This window comes from Parastagonospora nodorum (genome assembly GCF_000146915.1).
Source record: "Parastagonospora nodorum SN15 chromosome Unknown scaffold_14, whole genome shotgun sequence".
Lineage (NCBI taxonomy): Eukaryota > Fungi > Ascomycota > Dothideomycetes > Pleosporales > Phaeosphaeriaceae > Parastagonospora > Parastagonospora nodorum.
In genome coordinates, this window is record NW_001884562.1 from 801,962 (window position 1) to 829,773 (window position 27,812).

Here is a 27,812-nt window from a genome sequence, read left to right on the forward strand (position 1 = left end):
CAAATACATCAAAACGCTATACCCGTAGTCCACCACGACTCTCCTCTATGCCATCTTACAATGTTGAATACCCCATTCCAGCACCACCAACCATCCCTCTTATCCGCGCCGAAACCCAGTCCTCTCAAAACCGAGACTGGTACGGGCTCGAACAGCCAAACGCCCCCTCTTGCAAAGTCATCGCACAACAGATGCGCCGTGAAATAAAACCAAACATGCACATATCCAAACGTCCAAATCCGCATAACCGACTGGGGAATATTGCGACCAAACCTCCTGAACGCCTGAGATGCCGACGCCTCGACGAAAATGCCCACCGCCTGCAACATGAAGAACAAAAAGGGATTTGCCCACGGATACGTCTCTCCAGGGGAAGTGTAGCTGCCGCTTGCATGCACAAGCCCACTCATCGCAAACGCCGTCAGCAACTGTCCCGCCTTGGCCAACGCCGACTTCCTGTCCATCCCAAGCACTTCGATAGCCTTCCGACTCGGCTCCTGGAAAGCGAAGCGGAACGTCTGGTGCCACCAGCTTCCCCACCATCCCGCCAGGCCCTTGTCCAGCACGATGGAGTACGGGGCCCATGTCTCGGGGTACATCCAGACTTCTGCGCGGGCGCCGAGGAGAGCGGGGCCGAGGAGGGAACTGAAGAACAAAGGCCCCAGGGCAAAGATGGTTTGAAGCGCCGTCTTGACGCCGAGCATGGAGAGCGCGAGACGGGTTATGTGTATGAGCGCTGGGGACGAAGCGAAGAATGAATACGGAGGATAGTCAGGTGCTGGGCGGTCCACGAGGCCCCAGAAATACGGGTCGTGCATCATGAAGGTCTTGAGGAAGTCGAGCATCAGATATCCTTTTACGAAAGTCTGGAGGTTTGCGCGGAGGAGTTCGGCGCGTGTGGAGTACATGCGCACTTGGCCTGGATGGATCCGATTCGAGGTCTTGGGTGGTGCTGTGTCTGAGGAATTACGGTGTAGTTGTTCTTGAATGGCTTTGGGAGGCGGGGGTAGAGCAGAGGTACGCCAGTTCCAGCCTGCGCCACGGAAGTTGCAGAAGATGTCGAGAACCCAGTCGAGGCGTTCAATGAACGGCGTCAGCGGATAGCTTTGCCACGCAAAGGAGCCATGGCGGTGCGTAGGGCCCAAGTGACCATTTGACATCTGATCTGCCTTCTTTTCCATGATTTTGTTGCCATCTTCTTGCGAGGCTGACGTCTTTGAACCTTTGAAAGCTCCTTCCAATCTTTCTATCCTTTGGAAATCGGTCTGAGCGTCGTTGCAAATCAGGATTGCAGAAACCCACGCTACACTCCAGGAACTGACTATACCGATCCCAAATGAGGAGGCCATCCCTTTAGCTCTTGCATATAATATCGTGTATGTCGCAAAGCCAGTGATCCAGGCAAATGCTATGTAACGACATCTCTTGAGCCATGGCCGGTTTTGATGTGGGATCAACAAATACGCGATCACGATAGCGGCTCCAAATGTTCCCCAGGGATACAAGAATGGTCGAATCTCTCCGGATGCAACTTGCTTATCGTAGTTGGCGTGGTAGTGTTCTATAAGGTCGTAATGGGAGCGTGGCCAAGGGTCCCTCTTCCACGCGTCTAACATCTTGACACACAAAAACAGAAGGAAGGTACAAGTACAGTGTATAACAACATCGTAGAGGAAAGAAACACGAGAACACTGAACAAAACAAGCAACGCAGTAGCGCGCCACATGATGGCAGTTAGGGATGACGCAGTCGATCTTACCGTCGCTAACGTAGTAGACTAGGCTGAAGTGGGGTAGCGCTGAAAGCTGCAACACCAGGCCTCTTCCATCGTGATAGGTATCGCGCTACAGCACGCTGCAACAGGTGTTGCACGACTTTTGTTATACCTTCACTCGTTAGTCACACGCGTAGTGTGATAACACAGCCAGGATGGTCAACATCACAGAGAAGATCAAAGAGTATTGACGACCGTGAAGTTTTGATGTGCCATGCGCTAACGCCCCACCAGGATTGAGGATGAGATGCGGAGGACGCAGAGTGAGTTTGCTGGCATTTTGAAGTGATATAAGGGCTAATTAAATTCAGAGAACAAGGCTACGGGTACGATTACTCAAATCTGGATCAATGCATTCCAATTCGAAGCGCTGCTAGACATCACGTGCTAACACTACCTTAAGAATATCATCTTGGTTTACTGAAAGGGTACGTATATACCGTTGTAGTTCGTGGATAGAGCTCACCATATGATAGAAAACTCGCCCGCCTCCGTGCTCAATTGCTTGAACCCGCTCCAGGAGCAGGTAGCGGTGGTGGTACCGGCTTCGATGTTTCCAAATCTGGTGACGCACGTATAGCACTCGTTGGCTTTCCCTCTGTTGGAAAATCGACCTTCTTATCACGAGTCACAAAGACCAAGTCAGAAGCTGCATCGTATGCTTTCACTACTCTCACTGCCATTCCTGGAGTACTCGAGTATGGCGGCGCCGAAATCCAGGTGCTCGATTTGCCTGGTATTATCGAAGGTGCGGCGGAAGGCAAAGGGCGAGGAAGACAAGTCATTAGTGCTGCCAAGACGAGTGATTTGATCTGCATGATTCTCGATGCCACGAAGAAGGCTGAGCAACGGAGATTGCTGGAGGCCGAGTTGGAAGCAGTCGGTATAAGATTGAACCGCGAACCACCGTGAGGCTTTTCCGATACTCTCACTAAGCAGTGTAACTAACGGCCGTCCCAGCAACATCTACCTCAAGCCCAAAAAGGCGGGCGGCATGAAGATCAACTTCCAAACCCCCCCAAAATACCTCGACGAGAAGATGCTCTACAACATCCTCAAAGACTACAAAATGCTCAACTGCGAAGTCCTGATCCGCGACGAAAACGCCACTGTCGACGACTTCATCGACACCATCATGAAGGACCACCGCAAATACATCAAGTGCCTGTACATTTACAACAAAGTCGACAGCATCGGGATCCCGCACTTGGACGAACTAGCGCGCGAACCCCACACCGTCGTCATGTCATGCGAGCTGGATCTGGGGATCCAGGATGTCGTCGACAGGTGTTGGAAAGAGCTGGCGCTGATTAGAATCTACACGAAGAGAAAGGGCATCCCGCCGGATTTCAGCGAGGCGCTGATTGTAAGGACGGGCAGCACGATTGAGGATGTGTGTGACCAGGTGCATCGCACGCTCAAGGATACGTTCAAGTATGCGCTTGTGTGGGGTGCGAGCGCGAGACATGTGCCGCAGCGGGTGGGGCTCGGACATGTGGTTGCGGATGAGGACGTTGTTAGTATTGTGGCCAAATAGATAGACAGTGGCATGTGATGAACGTGGTAGCAAACTCGTGAGCTACAATTCACAATTCACAATTCACATCTCACTTCTGTCTCAATCAGTTGGTCTGACTTGGCCGCCAACACCTGTCTCATTCACCTTTTCCCTCTCTCTCACTCAAATTCACGTCTCTCAACCGCCCAATGGCCCCCTCATTCATCCCCCTCCTACCCTCTTCTCCCTGAATCTTCATTCCACCCTCTCCTAGTCTACACCAACGTCCCAAACCCTGTCCCTCACCCTCTTCACCACAACCTAGCGCTCACTCTCCCACCAAGCCGCCCCCGCCATGCTCTGAAACCCCGAATTAGACACCACCAGCACAACACCCCAAGATTTCCACCCACATGTGTACGAGCAGGTGCGGAAGACCGCCATCAACACGGGGGAGGAAGCGCAGTGCGCCGTGTAGAATTGGCACATAGTGACGAGCAAGCGAGGAAGGCCGGGGTCCGTGTTTCGCACTGCCGGAGAATGGGGTAGTTGTGTGTGTGGAGAAGGCGAGTAGTACTGAATTGTGTGTGTGTGTGTGTGTGTGTGTGTGTGTGTGTGTGTGTGTGTGTGTGTGTGTGTGTTGGAGAGAAGGTGGTTCGAGTGAGGAAGGAAGGATGAGACGCATCAAATCATCAATACACACATATACATCAACTCACTCCATTACTCTACTTCTCTTCTCTCACCCCAACCCTCAAAACTTTATATCCCATTTCTCCATCCTCGTCTCCACCTCCATCTCTCGCTCGCCATCTAAAACGCATCTGGGTATCTACTCTCCAAGCAAACAATGCTACACGGTTCCAATCCAACTGTATAAAAAAAAACGGCCAAGGAGATATTATGGGGGGGATGTAATGCTTCGCAGCAGTTGGGTGTGTCTAGAGTCATGACGCTTGTTGTAAAGAACGATGAAAACGAAAAACATAAACTGATAATGGTCCCGGAAAGGCAAGCACCTGCAATGCCATGCATTCGCCAATACTCCTATTGCGCATGCGTCTTTTTCTTTTGGGAATCATGCTATGTCCCGATGGGTTGTGGTTGCGAGTTCACTTGGAGTGTGGGTGTGATTGGGTACGGGAGGTATTGATCGCGCTGCTGCTGGATGGCTTCGACGCGCTCGTCTTCCTGTGTGGCCGGCCATGAGCCTGTGTCCGGGCCGAGGTGGGGGTCTGGTATTTGTATGTCGAGCTGCGGTCGGACTGTCAGTCGCTGTCATTTTCTCTGCTTCGTCACACTGCACATACCGTGAGATAGCCCGTCCGCCGCAGCGGGATGATCTTGACGGCCTCCTTGGCGCCCACATCCCTATTCCAGTCGTCGATCCAGCGCTCCAGCTCGGCGAGTTTCTTCTTCACGCCAGTCAGGCCCACGTCGTCCCACAGCCAGAAGGTTGCGACGCCCATGACGGCGTCCAGACACGCGCGGAAGGTGAAGGGGTCGAAGGCCTCGACCAGCGTGTCGTTGATCTTCTTGACCAGATTCCGGAAGTCGTCCTCGCTGACCAGGGGGTCGAGGATCTCAGGGTAGAGGTTGGCGAACGTGGGCGCGAGGTCCCCCGCCATCATCCAGTCGCGCTTTATGCGGATGATGCGTGTGTTGTGGTACAGCTCCGACTTGAGCGGGACGTGTGGGTTCGGATGGGGGAAGCATGGATGCGCAGGGCCCCATGGAAACTCGGACGCAGCGTCGTCGTCGTCGTCGCCGCCGCGGCCGCTGTGCACTGAGGTGCGGCGGGAGCCTGGCAGCGAGATGCGTGCGGGCCCCTGCTCTTTGCTCAGGCCGGCCTCGACGTCGCTGCGTGGTGCTACGCCGGCGGATAGCGCATCGTTGTTGCTGCTGTCGGCGGTCATGGCGTCACTGGGTCCCGGTGTCGGCTGCAGCAGGCTCCTGCGGGGGCGCGGAAGGGCAATGCTTGTGCGACAGCTGATGGTGTCCTCGGCCGTGGAACGTTCGACAGCCAGGGAACTGTGGCGGCTCTGGCGGCGCTGGGGGAGGGTCAGCAGCGGGTACTCGTCGCGGTCGTGGTCGCGGTCGGCGGCTGCAGGCTGCTCAATGGGGAGGTTTGGCTGGGGCGGCGGGCGGTGGACGGCGAGGGTGCGCGGCGACGAGTTCACGGGGTTCCAGAGGCGCGAGGCGGGCGGGCGCGGCGGGCCCTCGTAGAAGCTGCGCAGGGGGTTGAGGTTGAAGATGCGGTTCGTCAGCGACCAGCGGGCAGGCAGCGGCGACGGCGGGGGTTGCGGCGCAGACGCAGTCGAGGGGGTGCGTGAGAGCGCCGTCGTGGTGAAGTCGGATATGTCTGCCACCGTGGTGATGTGAGGGTGAGGATTCGAGTTAGTTTGTGGCTAGCGTGCATCGCTCCAGCTGCATGGGTGGCCGACGCGCTGCACTCTTTTTTTCTCTCGTCGTATTGTGTGCTGTCGTCGGAATCTGCTCGAATGTTTTGCGTCGTCCCTCGTCTGCTATATCTGGTGTCGTGATGTCCGTGGTGTATCGAGGCTGATCCAGTGTTTCGCGGTTTCGCGGAATGCGTGTCTGATTCAGTCGTCGACGGCTATGATGTCTTACCACGTACAGTCCACGTTTGACAAATTGACAGCAGCGCCATCAAAGTTTCAATCTCCAATCGTCGTGTCGCAGCCGGGGGTCGCGCCTTCCTTCTTGTACACGTCTCACACGGCGGCATGGACAGCGCTGCGTCCGGCTCAGAAAGGGTGTTTGCTTTCCCGAAGCCTTCTCTGGGCTCGTGAGCTGTCCTGGGCGACTTGACAGCCCTGTCCCCTCGTCGTTCCGCTGCGTCCGAAACGAATCTGGCCAAGCTCAACCCTGCCTGTCCGCACTGTGCCTGCATTAAACCGCCGTCCCCGATGGCGTTGGAGAAAACCACCACAGGCTTCATCCTGACTAGCAACCTGTCACCTTGCTCGCCCTACAAGTCAGCGGCACCACACCCGATGACGACTGCGGCACACTTGCCCGACGCTGCAACGGCCTTCGTCGTGCACTCACTGACCCTTCAAGCCAAGTTGCTGCCCGGAGCCATCACCAGCCATCACGTCCATCGCACGCATGCAATGCAACACAACGTTATGCCAGCTGTTACTGCATGCATTGGCTGATCACCACCAAAACACCCACAACAACACAGCCTGAATACTCCTATGCTCACCCCCCTCCCTCTACTATTTCCTCCATCAACCACAGACGCCCACGAGTCCAGCCAGCCCAGCCTAGCCCAGCCCACCACCATCGCAATAAATAACCCCATCTCCACAGCGCGCCACAATCCCAGCACCACACCACTGGGTCCCTGACCGAGAATTTAGAAGAAAAAAACCGCTACTCGCGCACGCCCTCGCCACATGACATTGAACAACTGACGTGCGGCGTGCGTCCGTGTGTCCTCGCTTGAACCAAATCTCCCCCTTTTTTTTTTCCACGAGCCACCATGACGCAACTTTCCGCACAGTGCATGAACACTCATCCCCTGGCAAAAGGACCGTAATACACAACCTTCCACGTACCTTTTCTGCCTGCATTTTGAGCTCACTTGCGACTCGCTGGGGGGGCGGGGGGCTTGACGTTGTTGGTAAGCCGCCATGACGCCGACATCATGTACACGACACAGCGTCATCATCGGCGCAACTGAGTCCAGCTAGAAATTACTATATTGAATTGTAATGCGTAGATGTAGTGGCTGATTGAATGCGTTTACGCCTGCATATAGCTGATGCGGCGTAACTTATGCTTTTGATAATCTACCGTACCGTGAGGATATCGTTCCGACCCATTCCATCCTGGAAGGTACCTAGCCTAGCCCTGCCTACCTACCATGGCTATCCATACCCTACTACCTGTCCTTCATCTCATCACAAACTTCCCTGGAAATGACATAAGACCCACACCTTCGTTGCTTTCATGTCTGATTACATGTCCTGAAATGAATTGCAATTGCGTCTCATGAGGCATTGCGCGCTGCATTTGCCTGCATCTTGCGCATGGCCTCGCGATGCGCGTCCATCATGTGTCCGCTACGCATCATGCTATCCAGCATAGATGCACGTTGCTGCTGTATCGATTCGCGTTGCTGCTTCTCTAGTTCCTTCTGTCGCCTCTCGTTCAAAAGTGCTGCTCGTTGCTGCTCAATCAAGTGCGCTTGTGTCTGCGGAGGTGTCACGTCTCGAATGTTGTCTCTCCATCCTGCGTATAGCTCCTCGCGCTTCTTGTCCGACTGTGAGCTGCTTGTACGCTTCGGCTGGTGCGAGTCGAAGCCTGTTGGTGCACCCTTGGTAGCCCACGACTTGTTCTGCCACTTCTGCGATGTCGACGGCGGTGATCGTCTTGGTGAAGTAATCGAGCTTTGGTGTTGCAGCGTCGGTGCTGTTGATTGGTGGTTCTGCAGCATCTGCCTTCGTTGTGCTAGGGACATGTTCTCCTGGTCAGCCAGCTCCAGGAGGTTCGTTGCTGATGAGCCTGGTGTGATTGACTGGGAAGAAGTTCGCTTCCTCATCAGCGTCTCCCGCTGGCCCAGGAGCGTGTTGCTTGGTAGTGGGGCAAGGACATCAATCCGAGCGCTTGAGTTCGAGCGAGACAACACGCCTGAAGAAGCAATCACCGATGGAGCTCCTGCCCTTGACTGTTGGGAGAAGGTGGAAGCCGATCGGTCTAGCCCAAGGCCATTCGGCTTATGATCCATGGAAGCTCTGTTTGAGTACCTCTTACTTTCCATGAGCGGAGCTGCGATTTCGTCGCTTACTGGCACAGCCCTCTCCTCTGAGACTTCTTCCGAGATCGCGCCAGGCAACACTGGTGATGGCAACTCGTCCAAGTCTGGCTTCTCGGCGGCTTCTAGATGCTTTGCCCACTCGTTTGTACGGTATGACAACGCAACCTTGGACAATCTGGCTGGCATAGGAGCATCTTTGAGACTGCCAATCTGCGACTCAGCGTGCCCTGTTTGTGACTGCATATCCGAGTCCGAGGACTTTGACTGCGCACTTTGCTCGCTGCCGCTCTTGTTGCTGGCCATGAGCGTGTCGGCCCGCATTCGCGAGTCGCGGAAAGACGAGCGCTTTGTTCGCTCTTCATCCGACCTGGGATCCGTGCTTGTGGTGAGAGACTGTCGAAATGCTGGTCTTTTGTCGGCAAGATCGTCTGCTTGAGCGTCTGTGCTCTCTGTAACATCCTCTGATGGCATGTTGTGTTCAGTACCGATGGGCGATTGCGGTGGAGAGATATGCCGGACAGACACACCGTCATTGTGGTCGTCTAACGTGGCTGCGATAGAAGACGCACGATCATCTTCAACATCGTTGTCAACAAGTGCTTCGGACGACTCTGAGAAGACGTGCGATCCTCGATGCATTGAGAATCCACGTGCTGCTGACATATCAGATATTCGCTTTGACATGGGACGCTGGTCCGCTGCAGCCTCATAGTGAGTCTCAGGCACGGCCGAAACTGACGAATTATCCTCGTCTTCACTCCTGGCATCGCTTTCGGTAGGTATGTTGAACGGTAGAGGAACTACAACTGGGGGCGGAGGCACTGCAGCCTGCAGACTAGTTCTCTTTGTGACAGAACGTTCCTTTGTAGGAGGTGCTGTAAACTCTGGGCTGGTGGCAGTGGGGCCTCTCGGAAGACTTCGGTACGTGATTGGGTTGCCTTGAGCGTCTAGTTGTTGGATGTCGTCGTCCGGAAGAACGTTGATAGTAACTGTTGTGCTTTCTGCGGCGGGCCCGCTCTTGGGCAGACTGGCCATCTCCACGCTGTCTTTGCCATATACCTCTTTTTCTCGAATGCTTGACGAAGCTTTCGGACTTGCGATAGAGGACGATCTGACGCTTGAATCTGGAATGCTCTTATTGCCGTACGCAGCTTCCCATTGCGCACGTTCCTTCTGGAATTTATCTTCGACAAGTCGTCCTTGAGCCTCCTCTTCTCGGTCGTTTTCTTCCTGCTTCTCCAGCTCCTGCTGTGCGCTCTTCTCTCGACGCTCCTTGACCATGTTCCATACGCGTAGTTGCGAAACGACTCCGAAGACGGAGATGATGACGATGCCAGCTAGCTCGGCCTTGATGTTTTTCGTCAACGGGTACGTGTTCGTGTTCAGTGGGAAGATATCGTCGTTCAGGCTCCATAGGTACAACCAAAACTCCTTCAATCCAGCGCGTGCCAGGCAGTCGATTCCGAGGATCGCGGCGGTGGCGCCGGAAAACGAGATGGATGCGATCAAGCCGTAGTTGCGCGTGTAATGGCTGAAGGACAGAGAGTATCCACCAGCACTCATGCAACCAATGAAGATGGCACGTCCAGTGGAAGATGAGATGAGACCACCGCTTTTGAGGCTTAGGAACCACATGCTAAGACAGAACCCGCCCAGCAAGCATCCGAAGCCTTCTGTGATGTCTGAGAAGACGAGGGATAAGACGCCGAAGATAAGACCAGTGAAGAAGGCTGCGACGAAGAACGCGCCTTGGACCCCATCGGAGACGGGAGGGTTCATCAGGTAGACTATTAGTACGGTGACTGCAAGAGCAGTCAGGTATGCGGCAGAACCAAATACATAGATCCTGGTCGAAGTTAGTGCATGTGTTGGTGACAGAGTCATCTTCTAATGCCAGCATAAGGTCGTGATTTATCATGACAGAGACGTTCGATGTGCTTTGAAGGTAGTCATCAGTGTATGGGGGTCGCACGTACCACTTGTTCTTGATGCCGATCACTGCATATACCAACCCTGTGATAAGTAGCAGGGCACCCGTCAGACCCATTGCGGGAGTAACCTTAGGGTGGATCGGCAGTGGGTTCTCAGGATCACTGTCTAAAATTCTCATGTCAGCCACATGGCTCTTGAGTCTTTCAATGGATTTCTTACCAGCAGAAGAAGTGGCTGATGGTATGGCGGTGGCGGCCGTGGCTGGGACCCGAGGGACATCGCTCGCAATAGCAGACGGTTTGGCCGAAGCTTCTGACGAGACGGTGCTGGATATTAGTGAGGATGAAGCTCCGGAGGGTGCAATGGTAGTGGAAGGTCGTGAAGACCGAATAGTGGTCGAAGCTGGAGCCTGCGACTGATCCGGGGGAGAATCATCCTGCCGGCGTATGGCATGATGAGGAATTGCTGCGACTGAGTGCAGGCACAGTACAAGCGCAAGGCAGAGAAGAAGGAAGCGATATGATTTCATGGCGTTGGTGTATCGTGGTGGTGTTCAGTGGTGGAAAGCGACTGCCATCGAATTATAATTAGGGTTCCTGGAGGTCGTCTAAGATAGTGAGTGTGGAAGGCGCAATTGAGGTCCGTTGTGGTGACTGGGGTGAATAATGACGCGCGCAAGAGGGGAAGGAGCGAATTGAAGCTTGAGCTGATACTAAAGAGTGTGTGGAGGTAATGTTCCTTGGGAAAATGCAGTAAAGAGCGAATGAAAGAGAGTGGACGCAGACACTGTCTGCCGTGTTGGCGTGGTGTTGATGCAAGAGAGGTGCAGAAACAGGTTGGGGAGGCGCAAGGGTAATGTCTCGGTATTAAGATAGAGCCATAGAGCATCCGCTCGCCTGCATGGGAGATCGTCAGTTGGCTCCGAGAGTCTCAGAAAGCGAGAGCATGGGCCTTGACTCGAAGAAGCAAAGCTGAGAACCGGGCATCTCGAGTCGGTATGGCGGCGTTAAACGGCGCGCTTCATTGGGTGCATCCATACTCCGAGTGGTTTGGTAGCTCCTGGATAGCTTCAGAGGGAAATTACATATCGTCAGCCACCTTCGCGTCAACGTTTTCCTGCCAACCAGGCTATTGAGAGAAAGGGATAGTCGTGAACCATCGTCTCGATACAGCCCGGAGACCCTACAGCGCGATGCGCAACAGCCGGCAGTCGTTGACTGCACACTTGTTCAGCTTGCCATTGAGTACGGCGCTTCATTGACCCTGCTGCTGCTGCTGTTTGCGCGAGGCTGTGCACCACACGCTCCCATGATGTGGACCATGAAACTCAGCTTTGTTATGCCCCAGTGGTCCCGAGCATGAGGTTGATGAAGGAAGACGCGTCGCGAAACGTGGTGAAGGATTAAAGACCCCGGGCCAATCGTTGCTGTGATTCAATAGGGCTGCCCAGGCCGCGACAGGGATGCATCTGCAGTTTTATGCACTTCGCATGATCGTCTCCACGCTTCCGACACTGCACAGCCATTTGGACGTCGCAATGTCCTGAAGGAATTCGAGGCCTCGTATGGACATTGTTGAGATGTGAGGCTCTCGAGACGGTACGCAGGAGCGACCATATCCTCTTCCTGTGCGGCCAGTCCATTATCTTACCCTCGAAGCAATGATCAACTTAGCACGGACAGACAACCCCCCTGCTATGATCTTCAGATCACGCTGAAAATCCATTTCTACCCGAGCACCGAACAGATGCGCTAGCAAGACAGTTCGGGAAAGTGTGCCTGGCGGTTCGAGTAGACTTGACGCCTGTCAAGTGGCTGTCGCGCGTTTCGAAGACAGCAAATGTGGCATCACCGCAGTTCAGGAATCTGCTTCAAACATCATGCAATTGGCAGTTCATTACTGAGGACTTGATGCTTATTGTCATCCTGGGGTCACCGTTGTACAGAACAATTCTCGTCGTGGCACGTTCTAGCCACAGCATGGTTCTCAGCAGAGTGGGCCCAACGAGATTGGCAATAATCTTGAAAGATGTTGGAGCTAGCACGCTTCCGTTGCACGAGAGTGACCCTCGATGGCATGCGATACTACGGTCTTAGCAACGTGTCGCTTGAGGAATCGCAAAGTTGTAAAAGCAGGGCACGTAGCACGACAGGAACACGTCCGACGAACGCGCATCCCGGCTGCAGATGTGGTGGCTTTTGTGTACTTGCGGAACGTTCTTGCCGGCTGCACCACAACTAGCGTCCGTCCGTTTTCGTGCCGAACGGATGGCGCTGGGAACAACGTCGCAATCTGACTCGATTGAACGGCATTCGAGATATCGATACTAAGTAGTGTTGCACGAGTTGTATTGAAATATGGTCTACACTCTCCTCTCAAGCGGCAGATGCCATGGTGGCAGGCTGCCAATAAGCCCAGTGAACTTTGTATATTGAGCTGACGATTGCTGATGCCGGAGTAGCCACCGAACCTAATCCGCAAGTCATCTTCAGTCCACCAAACAGACGCTGTCAACCGCGCCGAAGCCCGCGGCCACACCTCCCTCCTCGCTTTGATCCCCTTTCGTACGCAATAGGTACCCCGCTTCCCAGTTCTCTAGAATCTCACCCTTTGAATCAGATCCGCTTCGGTCCTTCCAAAGACACACACCATACACTCCCAGCTCACAAATGACACCACCCCTTTGCAGCTCTCCATTTCGCAAGACTGCATTTGTCAGTGGAGGCGGCTCGATCATTTCCATCAGAATGTAGGCCGGCCAATGTGTCTCCGGAAGTTTCTCCAGGAACGGCGGGATAGCCTTTCGATAAATGTTATTTCCACCTCCCTCGCGTTGAGGTTTCAGCACGTAGCGAGAAGCGGAAGATGGATCCGTAGCATGCTTCCTTGCTTCCTTCCCGGCCTCGCTATCGTCGAGCGGGTAGATGGGTGCAAACGTAGCTAATACACGCTCCGCCACTGCGGGATCAGGTAGGAAGCGCTTGAGATGCGGAGAGTGTGGAGTGGCCAAAACTTGCTGAACTTTCTTGCATCCAGCGAGATGCGTCAAAATGCTGGGACACTTGATAGCTCTGCTCTTCTCGAGATGTAACCGGGCGGCCCAGTCTTCCTCTTTCGGATAGTCGTCTGGCGAGTATCCTGCACGGAAGTAGATCGTCGTGACTTCGTATGTTGTCGACGGTGAGTTTGGCGGTGTGTAGACGAGCGTCCGATCTCCATCGAGCTTTGTGTGTACCAAGGTTTCTCCAAAGGGCAATCGGAATGACCGAACACCGTTCTGCTCCAGCAAGGCATATTCCAAGTGTCTCTGGTCAAAGACGTTCCTCTCCGGATCTTGTACGACGAAGAGTACACAAAGAGGCCGTGAAGTCTTCGATGCGCCATAGGCCTTGTGTGCGGTGGCCAGACCTTGTGCCAACGAAGAGGCTGACTTGCTTTGCCGCAGAGCGTTTTCCTTGATGATGGACGTGGCTGAAGCTGGGTAGGCATCAATGGTGAGGAGGTACTTGTGCAAGGCGGACACCTGCGACGAGAGTCCACCGAACGAGGACGCGATTGTGTTGAACTCAACTTGTTTCAAACCAGGAGCAGGATCAGAATGAGCGGGATCTTTGTGTACCATGTAGTCTGACCTGAACAAACCGAGTGAGAGTTCTTGCACGTAGCCTTCCTTCTTGACTGCAAGGTGAGTTTGCCATAATTTCGCAACGAAATCATCAATGTCTACAAGCTCTTCCACTATGCTCTGTAGCCATGCCTCGTCTCTTGCTATCGCGGAGTAAAGCTCGTTGTAGGCTTTTTGTATGACGAGACCGTCTTCAAAGCAAGACTTTGGAAATAGGCTTGGAAAGAGTGTGACTGGTGCTGTACTTGCTAGCACCCCGGAAGGGTCCTGAGATGGTTGGACGAATGACGGAGCTGGACGGACCGCAAGACCGTGTGCTATCGACCAATCTTTCAGGTTCGACAGAAGGTAGTGTTCCTCTTCTTTCGAAATTTCGGGCGGGTACTCAGTCTTTGCCGCTGACGCCATGTCGAGGGCTGCCTGATGCCGTTAAGGTAATAGAGTACAACGTGAATTCGATGACTTATCCTGGATGTCTTCACAGGTGAGTGGGGCGCTGAGGGCGGCAGCTTTGAGTGATCGAAGGCTTCCTCGCTAAAGCCTCAAGGTAAAAGATAGCAAGTAAAGGCAGACAATCTGAGCTTCCACCTGGTAAGTAAGAGGACTGATGAGTACTTTGATCACGCTAGCGTCCTTACAAATGCCACCCCGCGCTAGCATAATAGGTCGCGATTGCCTCATCTGCCCCACTGAAACCGGAATACCTACCGTATTGTGTTTGCTTTTTTACAGATATGCATCTCTTGCCTATATTACCTATCTTGCCTCGTTAGTTATTGTCAAGAACAGTTAAGAAGCTGCAATGGCCCTCCCATTGGTACGGAATTTTTGCACGCGTCATCACGTGCGCTCGCGTTTGGCGACTGCCCAAAACAGCCTCGCTTCATAATTTACCCCACATCCCGCGTCCTCACCACTCTCACACCAGCTTTGTTGCACGATAGCGCTACAGACTATTGCTCATAACGACATATGACATGGTGTCTGTCTGATGCAACGCGACCAGATCAGAGCTAGTACTACGCCGCCGATAAGCTAATTAGGAAGCACCTACTCAAGAATGACTTCGCAACTCACGTTCGCCAAAGATCCCTGGTCGTGGAATATCGAAGATCTTGTCGCGGCAGTTTGCCACTCGTCTCTTTTCCAGGCGGCAGGCTGTAGGCTAGAAGACTTGCCGAACGCTCAGAGCCTTGAAGCTCAACTGCGCGATCAGGAGGTCACTGGCGCCACCTTTCTCACAGCCCTGGACTCGCGCACTTTGAGATCTGAGCTTGGCATTCAAAACCTCGGACAACGAACGGCGCTGCTTGCAGTCATTGAATTATTGCGTCAGCACTCTACTGCGCACAAACAGCATGCAGCAACCATCGGCGTACAAGCTCTCGATATCAATCAAAGTGGCTCCTCAGCCAATACTACGTATGCAAACACAGATGGTAGGAAGCGCCTCAAAACAACCCATATAGCTACAGTTCCGCTCCATGTTGTGCAAGAGCCACCACTCGTGGATGGCACAGGTCAGTGGGATCACCTCCTACGCTGGGAGCAAGAGCAGCAGCACGTCATAAGCGTAGACGACATAGCAGCTGATGCTGAGTCCGAGTCTGAGGACGAGGAAGAAGACATGGAAGAACGGTCTGGCTCTGGGGAACCGGAAAAAATGCCAGTGGACACTGCTGTAGAGGCCCAAAGCCGCAGCAGACTGAGCCAAGATCAAGTTGTGAACATCATCAACGAGCGTCTGGATTACTACACGAATGCCTGGAAACCTAATCACGGTGTCATCAAGGGCGATGAGATCAACTACCAGCCAGAAACCATGTGGCAGGAGGCAGAGGCGAATGGTCATAGACAAGCTCTGATAAAGAAGTACGAAACAGATGTTCTCTACTACAAGCACCGACTAGATCAACTCTGCGAGGAGATCATAAAGTCTCCCGGCAATACTGTAGACCGGGTACGGTATCAGTGCCGCAACCTGGAAGTCACGGTAAACTCTCTGGAGTTGTCTGAGTGGTTGCTATCGATCTATAGATTGGATCCAGTCGATGATAGCGATGATAGCGGAGACGAAGAAATTCGTCACAATAATCTCATCAACATCAGCGGTGAGAATACCAGTGCTAGAGGAGCAGTCCGAACAATACCGCCTCGATCGCAACAAAGATTCGACGTCATTGACCTAGGTTCACCACCCGAGTCGTCGCAGGGTGATATGGAGGATTTGCTCGTCGAGAGCTCTCCCCCACCAGAGTTGCCAGCCGTACATCGCCACCCAAGTCCTCCTGACGTGGACCATACCCCAGACTTGGCCGTTGCTGAGACTATCGAGCCAGGCGCGCATGCACATCCGCAAAATCCACAAACAACGAGTACCGCTACGAAACGGTCACGCGGTCACCTTGGTGATGAGCCTCAACATGCTTCTATCGCTTCTGCACGGCGGTGGACATGGAGTGATCTCACCAGCACACGGGATCGGAAGCGCATTGTCACTAAGGCTTTGTATGAGATGAATTTCAACGAAAGAGAAACTATACGAACGCGACTCGGAACAGTTGGTAAAGCAGAAATGATTCGGGAGATCGTTGCTTGCGTGCGAATGCTTGCCCAGAATGGGAACAAGATGCCAGGTATCCTACCACGAGACCTGCCAAAAATTGTCACACTCACTAGGCTCTTCCTTTCCTGCTGGCTCGGCAACAATTACCTTCGTATTGAGCCGACGGAGTTACACCTCCAGGACCTTGGACAGCGTCTACAAGATGGATCACCAGACCTGGGCACATTCTGGGACTATCTCAACACTGTCATGACCACTACTTTCAGCCCAACCGCGCTACAAAATCCAGAGAGACCATCGCAAGCCGAAATTATTGAGATCTCTGACGACGATGAGCCATCATCTAGACCGTCTGCAAGGCAACCTACGGGTCGTCCTCAGATGTCGCAGCATCCCACTACAATCATTCTCGACTGATACCGCTCTTAACATCTGATGTGCCACGCAGGAATTGCTCCGCACTGGTGTCCCGGATTCTCATGGCCTTGGGATCTGGCGTTCAAGGGTACCATTCACATCAAGTTCACATTAGCGACAGATTCCTTCAGCATTTTGTTTTGTTAGCGGGTCAGCATGTAAGGGTGCAAAGAGCCGCAGTGCGCGATATGCGTGCTCGAGACGTTGGTACAGTGCGCCAATACAGGCTGTAAATGGTGCTTTCTTAACTTATCTGATTAATCATGTTTCTCACATACACACATACACACACACACACACACACACACACACATACACACACACACACACACACGTCTCCAAGTTCAGAACAAGGCTGAATGCCCTAAAAGATTCAATAAATTTTGCTAGTCTCTGGATGCACACTGAAGATAAACAGGCTGGAAGGTGCGGTTAGCGTATCTAAGTCTTGTACGTCACTGCGACGTCCCCGAGCGAGCACTGACTAGTGTCCAAGAATGTCAGCTTTTTTGGCCAGGTCCTTACTGTGGTAATTGCTAAGAGGTTGTCTCAAAATGTCTTGGTTCTGCGGCCAGAATTGGTGTACCTCGGCAATTTCATACCTGCCTCAGTTTCAGGTGATGAGGCATGCTCACCAAATGTATGTGGGCGGCTTAATAACTGCACTAGGCGCATCTCTGAAAGATGGGGTAACCACGCGATCTAGAAATCGCTTCCAATGTGGCATCCGAGATCTACAGTACCACAGCGGACGGTCGTGCTTCCGAGCAAGTCGCCTGGAATGAAAGCGGAATAGACTTGCTGTTTCGCCGATCGCTCGGAATGGCGGAGTGCATAGGTGCATGATGCGAACCTGAAAACAACCTTAATGTGGGGCTACTCATAGCCGAACAATCTGCAATTGGAGTTAAAGGACGACGACGAGTTCCGCTGGACTCGATTCATTGCAGCTGTGATACCTCTGCCAACTCATGGACATGATGTATCTTTAGAATACGAGAAAGACACATGTCGGTACCCCACCTGCGGATCACGTTAGTAAGATGGACCGTTCGATTCAACTTCGAACAATCAAAGATTAAATCAGGTCGGCATAGTGGCCAATCAGAAGGCGCCTAATGAAAGCCTGTCTGCCGACCGCCGGCGTACACTACTCCCATCTTAGCGTCCTTTCTGACGCTTGGTGCACATATGAACTGATTCCGTCCCTCTCTCACGCCTCCAAAGTAATCCCGCCTTACCTTTTCCCTTCCTACCAAAGAAACGCACTTCTGAGATTTATCAAACCTCCGTATTTTGAACAAACAAGCAATCGACCACCATGGAGGCTCTTTTGCGCCAGTCGAGGACCATGTGCCCGTTCCTCTCCAAGACGTCCCCCGCCACCCTCCGGTCGCTCTCCACGACTGCCGCTGGTCATGATGTTTCTCCAGGAGCCGGAAGCATGTCAAACCTACAAGTGCTCGGTCGTCGCTGCCCGATTATGGGCAAGGCACTTACTGTTCAGAGTGCTCGTAGCGGCAACAGCGCGCTCGCGGGAGCTTTCGGCGGCGCTCGTGCTTACCACTCCCGTGTCAATCGCGCCAAGTTGCATACTTCTGCGCCCAAGGAAGCCCAAACCGTGGAAATAAAGAATTTGAGAGCTCAGCAGGGTACGAAACGCCTCCCAGTCATTTTTCCCAAGTCATGGTGTCATGGCGGAAATACGTTGCATATGTAGACGTGAATAACAATCTGACGAATATCCAGGCGCAGTAACATTTCCTCCTCCTGCCCAGCAGCCGGCAGCCACCAAACCCGCCCACGTTGCAACCCCGGCTCCGTCGCAAGGCAAGACTTTCGACTATGAAGGTTTCTACCACAATGAGCTGGACAAGAAGCACAAAGACAAGTCCTACCGCTACTTCAACAACATCAATCGCATGGCGAAGGAGTTCCCTCGTGCCCACTTGGCCTCTAAGGAGGACATGGTCACTGTGTGGTGCTCCAACGACTATCTTGGAATGGGTCGCAACCCACACGTCCTCAAGAGCATGCATGAAACGCTCGACAACTATGGAGCCGGTGCGGGAGGAACAAGGAACATCTCCGGACACAATCAGCATGCTGTAGCGCTCGAAGATACCATTGCGAAACTCCATTCCAAAGAAGCGGCGTTGGTATTCTCTTCGTGCTATGTTGCAAATGACGCTACTCTTGCAACTTTGGGAAGTAAATTGCCTAATTGTGTCATTCTCTCGGATAGCTTGAATCACGCTTCGATGATTCAGGGTATCCGTCACTCGGGCGCCACAAAGATGGTTTTCAAGCACAACGATGTGGCGGATCTTGAGGCCAAGCTCCAATCAATTCCTGCCGAGTATCCGAAGATTATTGCGTTTGAGAGTGTCTATAGCATGTGCGGTTCCATCGGCCCTATTGAGGAGATCTGTGACCTGGCAGAGAAGTACGGCGCAATCACCTTTCTCGATGAAGTCCATGCTGTAGGCATGTACGGACCACACGGTGCTGGTGTTGCTGAGCATCTCGATTACGACGCCCACAAGGCTGGCCGCCCCCAGGGCACCGTCCAAGACCGCATCGATATCATCACTGGCACACTCGGAAAGGCCTACGGCTGTGTTGGCGGCTACATTGCTGGTTCTAACAAACTTGTCGACACTATCCGATCACTTGCTCCTGGTTTCATTTTCACAACTTCGCTTCCGCCAGCCACCATGGCCGGCGCCAAGGCTGCGATTGAGTACCAGGTCAACTACCAGGGCGATAGGCGCCTGCAGCAGTTGCACACCCGCGCTGTCAAAGATGCTTTGGAAGCCAAGGATATTCCCATCATCCCTAACCCCAGCCATATCATCCCGGTACTTGTAGGAAACGCCGAGGTTGCGAAGAAGGCTTCTGATCTGCTGCTCGAGGACTGGGGGATCTATGTGCAGCCGATAAACTACCCAACAGGTGACAAAATCTCATCCACATGCTCAGAACTTATGCTAATCGTCGCTCTAGTCCCGGTGGGTCAAGAACGATTGCGGATTACTCCCACGCCAGGCCATACCCGCGAATTCCGCGAGCACCTGATTGAAGCGCTTGATAGTGTCTGGAACCAGCTGGGTATTAAGCGAACCAGCGAGTGGGCTGCTGAGGGAGGCTTCATTGGTGTAGGAGTCAAGGGTAAGGAGTCAGAAGCTCCCCTCTGGACGGACGCGCAACTCGAAGTAGACAACGTACTCAAGGAGCTGGAGGCCGGACAGGGAGCCACTGGTGTGCTTGAGGCCGTTCTGGAGAATGAGCGAAAGGCTACTGCGCAAGCTGTGGCTGCTGCCGCGTAAATGTGGAATCAGCTATAACTTCACATTCACGGTCTAGCCGCTCATTAACAAATTCAAGACCTTAAGTAGCCTCGCAGGCAACGCAACGCAGGTTTCTGTACGCAACACTGCAAACGTTGAAGTGTGCATTCGTATGCTTGATTATTGCAAATCGGGAAGCAATCATGCCCAAGAGACGAGACGTGACGTGACGAAATTCCGCAACATGCGACAATAAAAATAGATTGGAGAGGTATGCATGTACGTATGCGCATATTCAGCCTACACGCTATCCTACATGGACACCTCTATAGTGGTGCCAAAAAATCACAGTTCTACTATTCTTCACTGGTGGAGTGAAAGTGAATGGTGAACCCTGCCAAGACTTGGACCGGGCGCGGAGCTAGTGGACCTTGAGGCTCTCGCGAAGTAAGACACGCTTCACGCAGCCAACTGCGCTCAACGCAACGTGATTCTTTTGCGCTTTCCGTTGCAGGCCCCATCAAAGCACGGAAGCTTCCTTCCATTACTTTCCTTTCCAGTCCCCTTCCGACAACCACCCTCTACCTCACGTCGCGAACCTCTGCCGTGCATGCTCCGCATTACCACGGCCAACTTTCGACTCGCGCCAGTCTCTTAAGAGATTATGGCACCGCCGCCAAAGCGGAAGCGACCCGATCGCACAAACTCATACGAAGATGGAAGAGATGGGCGACCGTCACCATACAGGCCTCAAGATCTGCGCGCCGGAATGGCACACTCTCAGCAACAACATCATCAGAACCAACAGAACAGCCCACGCGGAGGTGGTCCACGACGCCAAAGCCGGAACGGTGGTCGCGGTGGCTCCAGCGTCCCCCAAAGCCCCGTCAACACCTCGCACAATTCACCGACAGCCATGTCTCCTCCAGCGAATAGCTTCCACTCGAATAAGCCTGCGCCAGCTACACCAGCTGCGCATGCGCCGCCGAGCAACCCGCCATCGACACCAACCCCTGCGAAAGATGTCCCCGAAAGCAATGAGTACCTAACGCCCCAGCGCGTCGCCAACTGGAACGGTAGCGCCCGCAACGCCGTTGTCCAGGCTGCTCTGTCAGCGCAGCGGGATGGCGACATGTTGACTTTATCCGTTGTGTTCCACGAGATCATCGAAGCGGCTATCGACCGGCAGCTAGGTGCAACAGAATTGGGTTCGCTGGTGCGAGAAATCGTCACATCGCCTTCAAGCGCCGACGTAGACCCTGTCGCGACGTTCCTCGACACGCTGAGTTCCTTGACGCTCGACAAGGATAAGCAGGCCCGCGTACAGCAGATGCTCATGGCCACGGATATCGACATATCTCGTATGCGAGACGAGCTCGAGGCTGAACTACTAGGATCATTAGGTCTCGTCCGCGACACCTTTGGTAGGGTGGCCGTCCGCAAAGCAACCCACGCCTTATATCGCCAATCAAATTACAACCTTCTGCGCGAAGAGACCGAGGGCTACTCGAAGCTCATGACGGAGTATTTCACCACGGTGAACAAGCCGTTGCCCCCGGATGCCGCCAAGGAGACTCTTCAACGCGTCAATGCTCTTATCGGTGCATTCGACTTGGACATTGGACGAGTGCTCGATGTCACTCTGGACGTATTCGCCAACCTTCTTGTGAAGCATTACTCATTCTTCATAAAATTCCTACGAGTAAGCGCGTGGTGGCCTCAACTGCGAGGCTTCGATGGCTTGGAGTGGGAAGAGCCTCTAGTAGCATCGTTGCCTCAATGGGCCCTACCTGGCTCGCTGTATAGGCGCGATTCTCAACATAACATCGATGAACAGATGCAGCTTCGAGAGCAGCGGGATCGGAAGTTTTGGGCGCGAGTTGGAGAGCTTGGAGAGCGTGCAGGGATACAAGCATATTTTGAGCTCGGCGCCCGTCGCATTACGGCGAACAATCGACAACCAGATCAGACTATGCCGGCAGACGGTCAACCGATCTCGAAACAACAAGCGGCTCGAAAATGGGCAGACGAGTGGATAGCAGAAACCGGAACACTGCCACCGCCAAGCAACGACATTGCAGCCCAGCTCCTCGGCTTCAAACTACGCTTCTACGCTTCCGATGCTCGTGATGCTCACGACCTCCTTCCAGACAACCTCGTGTACCTGGCAGCTCTATTGATCAAGATTGGATTCATTTCACTACTGGACCTGTATCCCCATCTATACCCCTTGGAAGAAGACATGGAGGCTCACAAAGAAAAGCTCATGGCAGAGAAGAAGGCTGCCGCCATGGAGAAGGAGAGTGGAGAAGGTAACGCTCTAACAAGGGCTGGTGCATTACCAGACGATGCCCCACCAGCCCCACCGGCCGTTTCACGCCTGAGAGAGCGGGAAACTGCGTCGAAATCAGACTCTGAGCGAAACACACCTGCAAGCACCGACGAAGAGAAGGACAAAAAGAGCTCGTTACCCGAACCGGCCGACCAAAAGCATCTGCTATTGAAGAGTCTTCTGTGCATAGGCGCACTGCCAGAAGCGCTGTTCATTCTTGGACGACACCCTTGGATGCTAGAGGTATATCCAGATCTTCATGAGTTCTTGTTCCGGATAGCTCATCACTCCGTGAGCAAAGTCTATGAAGCCACCCGGCCTATCCCCTCGGACCAGTTCCCTGTTGTTCCAAAGGGGGCCGGTCTACGGACAAACGCACGTCCAAGCGATTTTATTCCCCGAAAGACGCTGAGATGGGCGAAGCTCGACCAGCGCGATGCCGGCGAGGGTCTGAACTACAAATTCTACTGGGAGGATTGGGTAGACAACGTACCTGTCTGTCAAGATGCTGGAGATGTACTCAAACTCTGTACTTCCTTCCTGGGTCTACTTGGTGCAGAATGTGGCAGGGACACCCTTCTCTTGACGAAGATTGTACGGATAGGCAAGAAGAGCTTGGCTGACGACGACTCCTCCGCGAACCGCAAGCGCTGGATTGACTTCTGTGCTACCTTTATTGCTCCTGCATTGTCGTTCACAGACAAGAACCCGGGCATCACCAATGAAGTTTGGGGACTGCTCAAAACTTTCGACACAGCCACTCGGTACATGATCTACCAGCAATGGTTCTCGAGCATGAGGCCGACAAGCTTGCGAGACGAATTCGCGCAAGTACTGAAGTCGACCAATAATCTCCTTGGCCGAGTTGCTGCAGGAAATACCAAAGAGTACAGCAAGAAGATTGCCAAAATCTCATACGCAAGCCCTGGTATCGTCTTTCAGAGGTGTGTGCAGCGAACCATCAATTATGCCAACATGATTGACACACTTGTGGAGTGCGTCAAGTACCTTACGCTCCTCGGATACGACTGTCTCACCTGGACCATGGTGAAGTTTTTCATCAACCCCAGCAAAGAGGGCACGCAAGACGACGGCATGCTTTCTGCACCATGGCTGAAGAACATTGCATCTTTTGTTGGTAAAGTCTACCAGCGTCATTCATTCATGGATCCAACGCCGGTCCTACAATTCGTCGCTCATCAAGTTTTGCAATCCGAGGGAGAGTTGTACATGCTTGATGTCCTTGAGCAGATGATCAAGTCGATGGGTGGTATCAGCATTTACGGCACTCTCTCCGAGAACATGATTCTTTCCCTTTCTGCTGGACCGGGCTTGCGTACATTTACCTTCACACACCATCTATCCGACAATCGCCACCAGGTCGGATCTTCCGCGAAACGACTTGCGAGGCATCTCAAGGAGACTGGCCTTGCGTCGCAGATCCTTGTTGCGTTAGCCCAGCATCTCCAAGGTTATGTGTATCGAGAAGACCAACAAGATGCGCCTGACAAAGTCGTGCTTTTCAATCTTGACAAGTTGCGCTCCAATCTATTGCAGTACCTCGAGCTTCTCCGCACCTATATATCGGTAGAAGAATACGACAGCCTTTTCCCTGGGGTCGTCGAGATGATGTCTGCCTACGGTGTGGAGGCGGACATCGCTTTCACAGTCGCACGCGCTAGCATAGCTGCAAAAGCGAACAAGACCAGAATCCGGAAACCCAAAAGCCCTACTTCCCGGCAATCAAATGGCGATGTTGTCATGGGCGACGCCGACGGGAAACCCACTACCAACGGTATAAATTCAACACCGAAGGATCCTGAACAGAATTCGACAGTAGCAATCAACGCGGATGTTGCTGATCAATCATCGACAGATGTTGAAATGGCAGAAGCTCACGACTCGTCCGACCAGCTAATTGGCGACCCGGAGCCAGTGGTTGATTCGGCCAATCCCGGGATAGAAGCGTTGGTGAAAGAGATGAAAACTGTACTACCGGACACGTTTGGTCAGCATCCATGCTTGTCGTTCTACGTCACTTTCTGGCAATTGTCACTACCTGATGTCGATACTAGCGGGTTCCGACAACAATACCAGTCTGTGATCGAGCATTGGGAGAGACAGTTGCCTGCTCCAGCACCTTCGGGCCGCCGTGGCTATAACTCCAGCGTACCCCGGAAAGAGACCGATCAGATGCGGAAAGCGAAGATTGAGATTGCCAAGCTGAAGGTGGAACAGCAGGAGGTCATCCTAGCCAACAATCTCACTCAGACCCATCTGCGTGTGGAGATGCAACGATGGTTTGAGGGGGTCCCGATGATCGGTGCCCAATCGGATGAACTCCACAGTGCACTTCTTCAAGACTGCTTCCTTCCGCGAAGTCGCATGTCGCTCCAGGATGCCCAGTTCTCGGCTGCTATACTGAAGTACATGCACAGTTCTGCAACACCCGGCTTCCGCACCATCAAGCTTCTAGACCTTTTGTTCAACGCCAACAAATTAGCTTGCATTATCAGCATGTACTCGGACGAGGAAGCACTGACTTTTGGCCGCTTCATCAACAGCATCCTTCGAGAACTCTACACATGGCATGAGAACAAGAACGATGCATACGCCAAATTTGCTCTTGGTTCAGACAGAAAGCTCCCCGGATTCGGCAAGAAGTTTGACTCTGACCGCATTCCAACGGACCATCTCCAATATGATGAGTTTTGCAAGCTGCTTTACAAGTGGCACAAATCGCTCTTTTCGGCCCTCAAGGTCTGTCTCGATACTGGCGACTTTCAGCAAATTCGTAATTCTCTCGTTATCTTGACAGCGTGCTCTGGAAGCTTCCCTAAGGTCGACACAATGGCTTTGGAGCTGAAGCAGGCCATCGAACCCATGGCGAAACACGACGAGCGAGGCGATATTAAGACTACGGCAGGTTCCAGTCTGGCACTGTTCCGCAACCCCGAGAAGAACTTCCAGTCGGAGTTCAAGTTTCGCAATGTAAGTCCTTCTTCTCTTGCGCCGAGGCAACAAACTTACGCATTAAAGGTTCCCGAGCCCCCGAAACTGTCACCGACGCCAGTCAATGGGAACAGTGAGGGCACGCCTAGAAAATCCGCCACGCCCCAACCGCAAGACAATTCCAGCACGAAGCTCAAACCAACAGCGCCGGCCTTCCAGCCTAAGACAGAGACGTAAGTTCCCATGATCAACATTGATCAGTCTTCGACGCTGACCTCACCCTGCACAGTAACGGCAATGCACGAGGATCCACACAGCGGCATGAAGTCGACAATCAGAATCGCCCCACAGCCTCGCCTTCAACACTGCCGCCTTCTTCGCGTGACTGGGAATCTGCAAGGTCGAATTCGAGATTACAAGAGTCTCGAGCAGCAACTCCATCGCAACAAGAAAGGGATAGTGTCAAGCCGGCTGCAGGTACTCCAGTGTTATCTACATCCACAGTTCCGCCTCGACCAGATGGCAGGAACACGCCCCAGGGTCCACCAACAGGCAGACCTTCGCACGTTTTACCCACGAGGCCCGATCCACAGCCACCAAGATCACGCCAGCCTGAGCGGCCTGGGTCAGAGCGACCTTTAGATCATGGCTCTCATGGTCGTTATGAGGTTCGAGGGCCTCCGGGCGACTATGGACGCCTAGACCGTTCCGGTGACCCTGCACGTCAACGCGAAGCCTCACCAGGGCGTCGTGGACGTCCTGTTCCTGGAGGCAGGACCCCTGAGCGGATGCCTCACGCAGGCGATCCTCGAGATTGGGCAGCTCGAGATGCAAGGGATTACGACGAGCGAGCAATGCGTGCACCGCCGCGGGATGCTCGAGCACCCCCAGTGCGACCTCCTGCTTGGGATCCTCGAGACCCCAGAGATCCCCGAGATCAGCGCGACCGGACTGACTCTCGTGGACATCCTGTTCCACCGGCCATGGAGCCCAGACGAATGCCGTCTAATTCAGCGCTTGCCCATGAACATAGGCGTGACATGCCGTCTCACTCCCGCCATTTATCGGATCGCAGCGATCAGGGATCATCGCGACTACCATCAGCCGCACCTTCACCTTCTGCAGATGGACCTACCGTGAATCCTGCGCGCGCAGCTTTGATCAATCAAGCGGATCATGGGAGAGACGAACCATCTAGAAATGATCGAGAACCGCGGAGAGACCGAGGTATGAGACCACAGTCTCCTCGTGGAGAAGACCGACGTGGTGAGAATCGCCACGTCGATGACCGTCCCCTCCCCCCATATCATGGCCGGAACGATCTGCCTCGTGAGCCTCAAGACGAGCGCGGCTTGCCACCGCCGCATTCAATTGGTCGTGATCGTCGTGAAGAGCCGGTAGCAAGCACACCAACAGGCCCTCGGAGTGGGCGGAATGAACCCGGGTCTGCTGCTGGTACATCGAGAGAGATGTTCCAGCCACGGTCTGCACGATCAACAGCCCAGGATCCGAATTACGGCAGGCTGAATCAGCCAGCAGACCCGGCTCCGCCATCAGGACCGCGGGGCTCGTACAACACCCCGAATGTTGACACTCCATCGCTCAGCAGATCAGGCGAGCGACCCCATCCGCAATCTCAACCTCCAACCCCTACTCCACCTTCAGGGCCTGCCTCATCCCAGGCAGCCGGAATACACCCCAGCAGGTTGGACAATATTCAGCGTGACAATATTCAACGTGCGCCACCAGGTCCTGCCTTGCAGACTAACATGCCGAATGCGCCGAGCGGCCCCCGTGGTACAGGCCGAGGACCCCAAAATGTCCTGCCCTCGCCTGTCAATCGAGGTCCTCCAACTGGTCCTGCCGCCAACGACCGTGGACCGCGTGGAGGTGACCGTCGAAACCCACTAGGTGCAATCAACAGCGTTCTTACTCAGAACGCGCCTGCTCCTGAGAGCGGATCGAACGGTAGGGCCCCTCTCCCACCGCAGAATCCTCCTGTCCGTGGTCGCGGAGCAAGTCGCGCCAATGGACCTGTCGATGCAACTGGTGGCACCTCGAGCCCTATGCCCCCTCCATCACACAGCTCAACACCAAATGCACGTGCAGATCCCTCTCAACAAAGGAGTGGCAGGGGCGAGAACCAACCGAGCACGCCACAGGATGAAGGACGATCGGAGCCTCGAGGCCATCGAGAGAGCAGACGTTCAGGGCGCGAGCGAAGTCGCTCGCCGGACCGGAGCGACCGCCGTCCCGACGAACGAGCTGCCCGCAATGTACCGCCTACTGAAGATCGCAGCGGCGATCGAGAACGAGGCAGTGGCCGCGACAAGCGTGGTAGCGACCGAGAGGGTGGTAGTCGACGCGACCGTGGCGAACGTGAAGGTGGCGAACGACCTCCACGCGAATCAGGAGGTAGTCGAGAGTCACGCGACAATGGCAGCAGGCGTGAGCGCAGCTCTCGCGAACGAAAGGAGGGCGCCCACGCGAGGACCGACGCAGCAGAGGCGGCGGCTCAGCAGACGACGGACGCAAGAGGGTGCGAGATCCTCAGGATCAGGGGCAGGGACATGGCGACACGAAGCGAAGACGCTAGAAGACGACTAAATACACACCACTGAGCATTTTCCTTTTATC

General features: G+C 53.9%; 9 protein-coding genes across 9 annotated transcripts; 5 read left to right on the forward strand and 4 right to left on the reverse strand.

Moving 5' to 3' along the window:
- Positions 1 to 8: 8 nt before the first annotated feature.
- Positions 9 to 1,181, reverse strand: SNOG_09350 (hypothetical protein; the record flags this gene model as incomplete). Its single annotated transcript, XM_001799593.1, has 1 exon — positions 9 to 1,181. One exon carries the CDS (start codon positions 1,179 to 1,181, stop codon positions 9 to 11), a length of 1,173 nt encoding a protein of 390 aa, XP_001799645.1.
- Positions 1,182 to 1,929: 748 nt separating this feature from the next.
- On the forward strand, positions 1,930 to 3,311 carry SNOG_09351 (hypothetical protein; the record flags this gene model as incomplete). The annotated part of the gene is made up of 3 exons (XM_001799594.1): positions 1,930 to 1,958; positions 2,251 to 2,682; positions 2,714 to 3,311. 3 exons carry the CDS (start codon positions 1,930 to 1,932, stop codon positions 3,309 to 3,311), a joined length of 1,059 nt encoding a protein of 352 aa, XP_001799646.1.
- A 1,044-nt stretch (positions 3,312 to 4,355) lies between these two features.
- On the reverse strand, positions 4,356 to 6,234 carry SNOG_09352 (hypothetical protein; the record flags this gene model as incomplete). Its single annotated transcript, XM_001799595.1, has 3 exons — positions 4,356 to 4,526; positions 4,574 to 5,634; positions 6,012 to 6,234. The coding sequence occupies 3 exons, from the start codon at positions 6,232 to 6,234 to the stop codon at positions 4,356 to 4,358; spliced, it is 1,455 nt and encodes a 484-aa protein (XP_001799647.1).
- A 1,059-nt stretch (positions 6,235 to 7,293) lies between these two features.
- SNOG_09353 (hypothetical protein) lies at positions 7,294 to 10,108 on the reverse strand (the record flags this gene model as incomplete). Its single annotated transcript, XM_001799596.1, has 3 exons — positions 7,294 to 7,961; positions 8,058 to 9,848; positions 9,901 to 10,108. 3 exons carry the CDS (start codon positions 10,106 to 10,108, stop codon positions 7,294 to 7,296), a joined length of 2,667 nt encoding a protein of 888 aa, XP_001799648.1.
- Positions 10,109 to 12,324: 2,216 nt separating this feature from the next.
- On the reverse strand, positions 12,325 to 14,026 carry SNOG_09354 (hypothetical protein; the record flags this gene model as incomplete). Its single annotated transcript, XM_001799597.1, has 2 exons — positions 12,325 to 13,822; positions 13,922 to 14,026. 2 exons carry the CDS (start codon positions 14,024 to 14,026, stop codon positions 12,482 to 12,484), a joined length of 1,446 nt encoding a protein of 481 aa, XP_001799649.1. The 3' UTR covers positions 12,325 to 12,481.
- A 652-nt stretch (positions 14,027 to 14,678) lies between these two features.
- Positions 14,679 to 16,601, forward strand: SNOG_09355 (hypothetical protein; the record flags this gene model as incomplete). Its single annotated transcript, XM_001799598.1, has 1 exon — positions 14,679 to 16,601. One exon carries the CDS (start codon positions 14,679 to 14,681, stop codon positions 16,599 to 16,601), a length of 1,923 nt encoding a protein of 640 aa, XP_001799650.1.
- Positions 16,602 to 17,155: 554 nt separating this feature from the next.
- Positions 17,156 to 17,307, forward strand: SNOG_09356 (hypothetical protein; the record flags this gene model as incomplete). The annotated part of the gene is made up of 2 exons (XM_001799599.1): positions 17,156 to 17,241; positions 17,271 to 17,307. 2 exons carry the CDS (start codon positions 17,156 to 17,158, stop codon positions 17,305 to 17,307), a joined length of 123 nt encoding a protein of 40 aa, XP_001799651.1.
- A 615-nt stretch (positions 17,308 to 17,922) lies between these two features.
- SNOG_09357 (delta-aminolevulinic acid synthase) lies at positions 17,923 to 19,930 on the forward strand (the record flags this gene model as incomplete). Its single annotated transcript, XM_001799600.1, has 3 exons — positions 17,923 to 18,253; positions 18,351 to 19,556; positions 19,608 to 19,930. The coding sequence occupies 3 exons, from the start codon at positions 17,923 to 17,925 to the stop codon at positions 19,928 to 19,930; spliced, it is 1,860 nt and encodes a 619-aa protein (XP_001799652.1).
- Positions 19,931 to 20,555: 625 nt separating this feature from the next.
- On the forward strand, positions 20,556 to 27,796 carry SNOG_09358 (hypothetical protein; the record flags this gene model as incomplete). Its single annotated transcript, XM_001799601.1, has 3 exons — positions 20,556 to 25,214; positions 25,263 to 25,408; positions 25,465 to 27,796. 3 exons carry the CDS (start codon positions 20,556 to 20,558, stop codon positions 27,794 to 27,796), a joined length of 7,137 nt encoding a protein of 2,378 aa, XP_001799653.1.
- Positions 27,797 to 27,812: the final 16 nt, after the last annotated feature.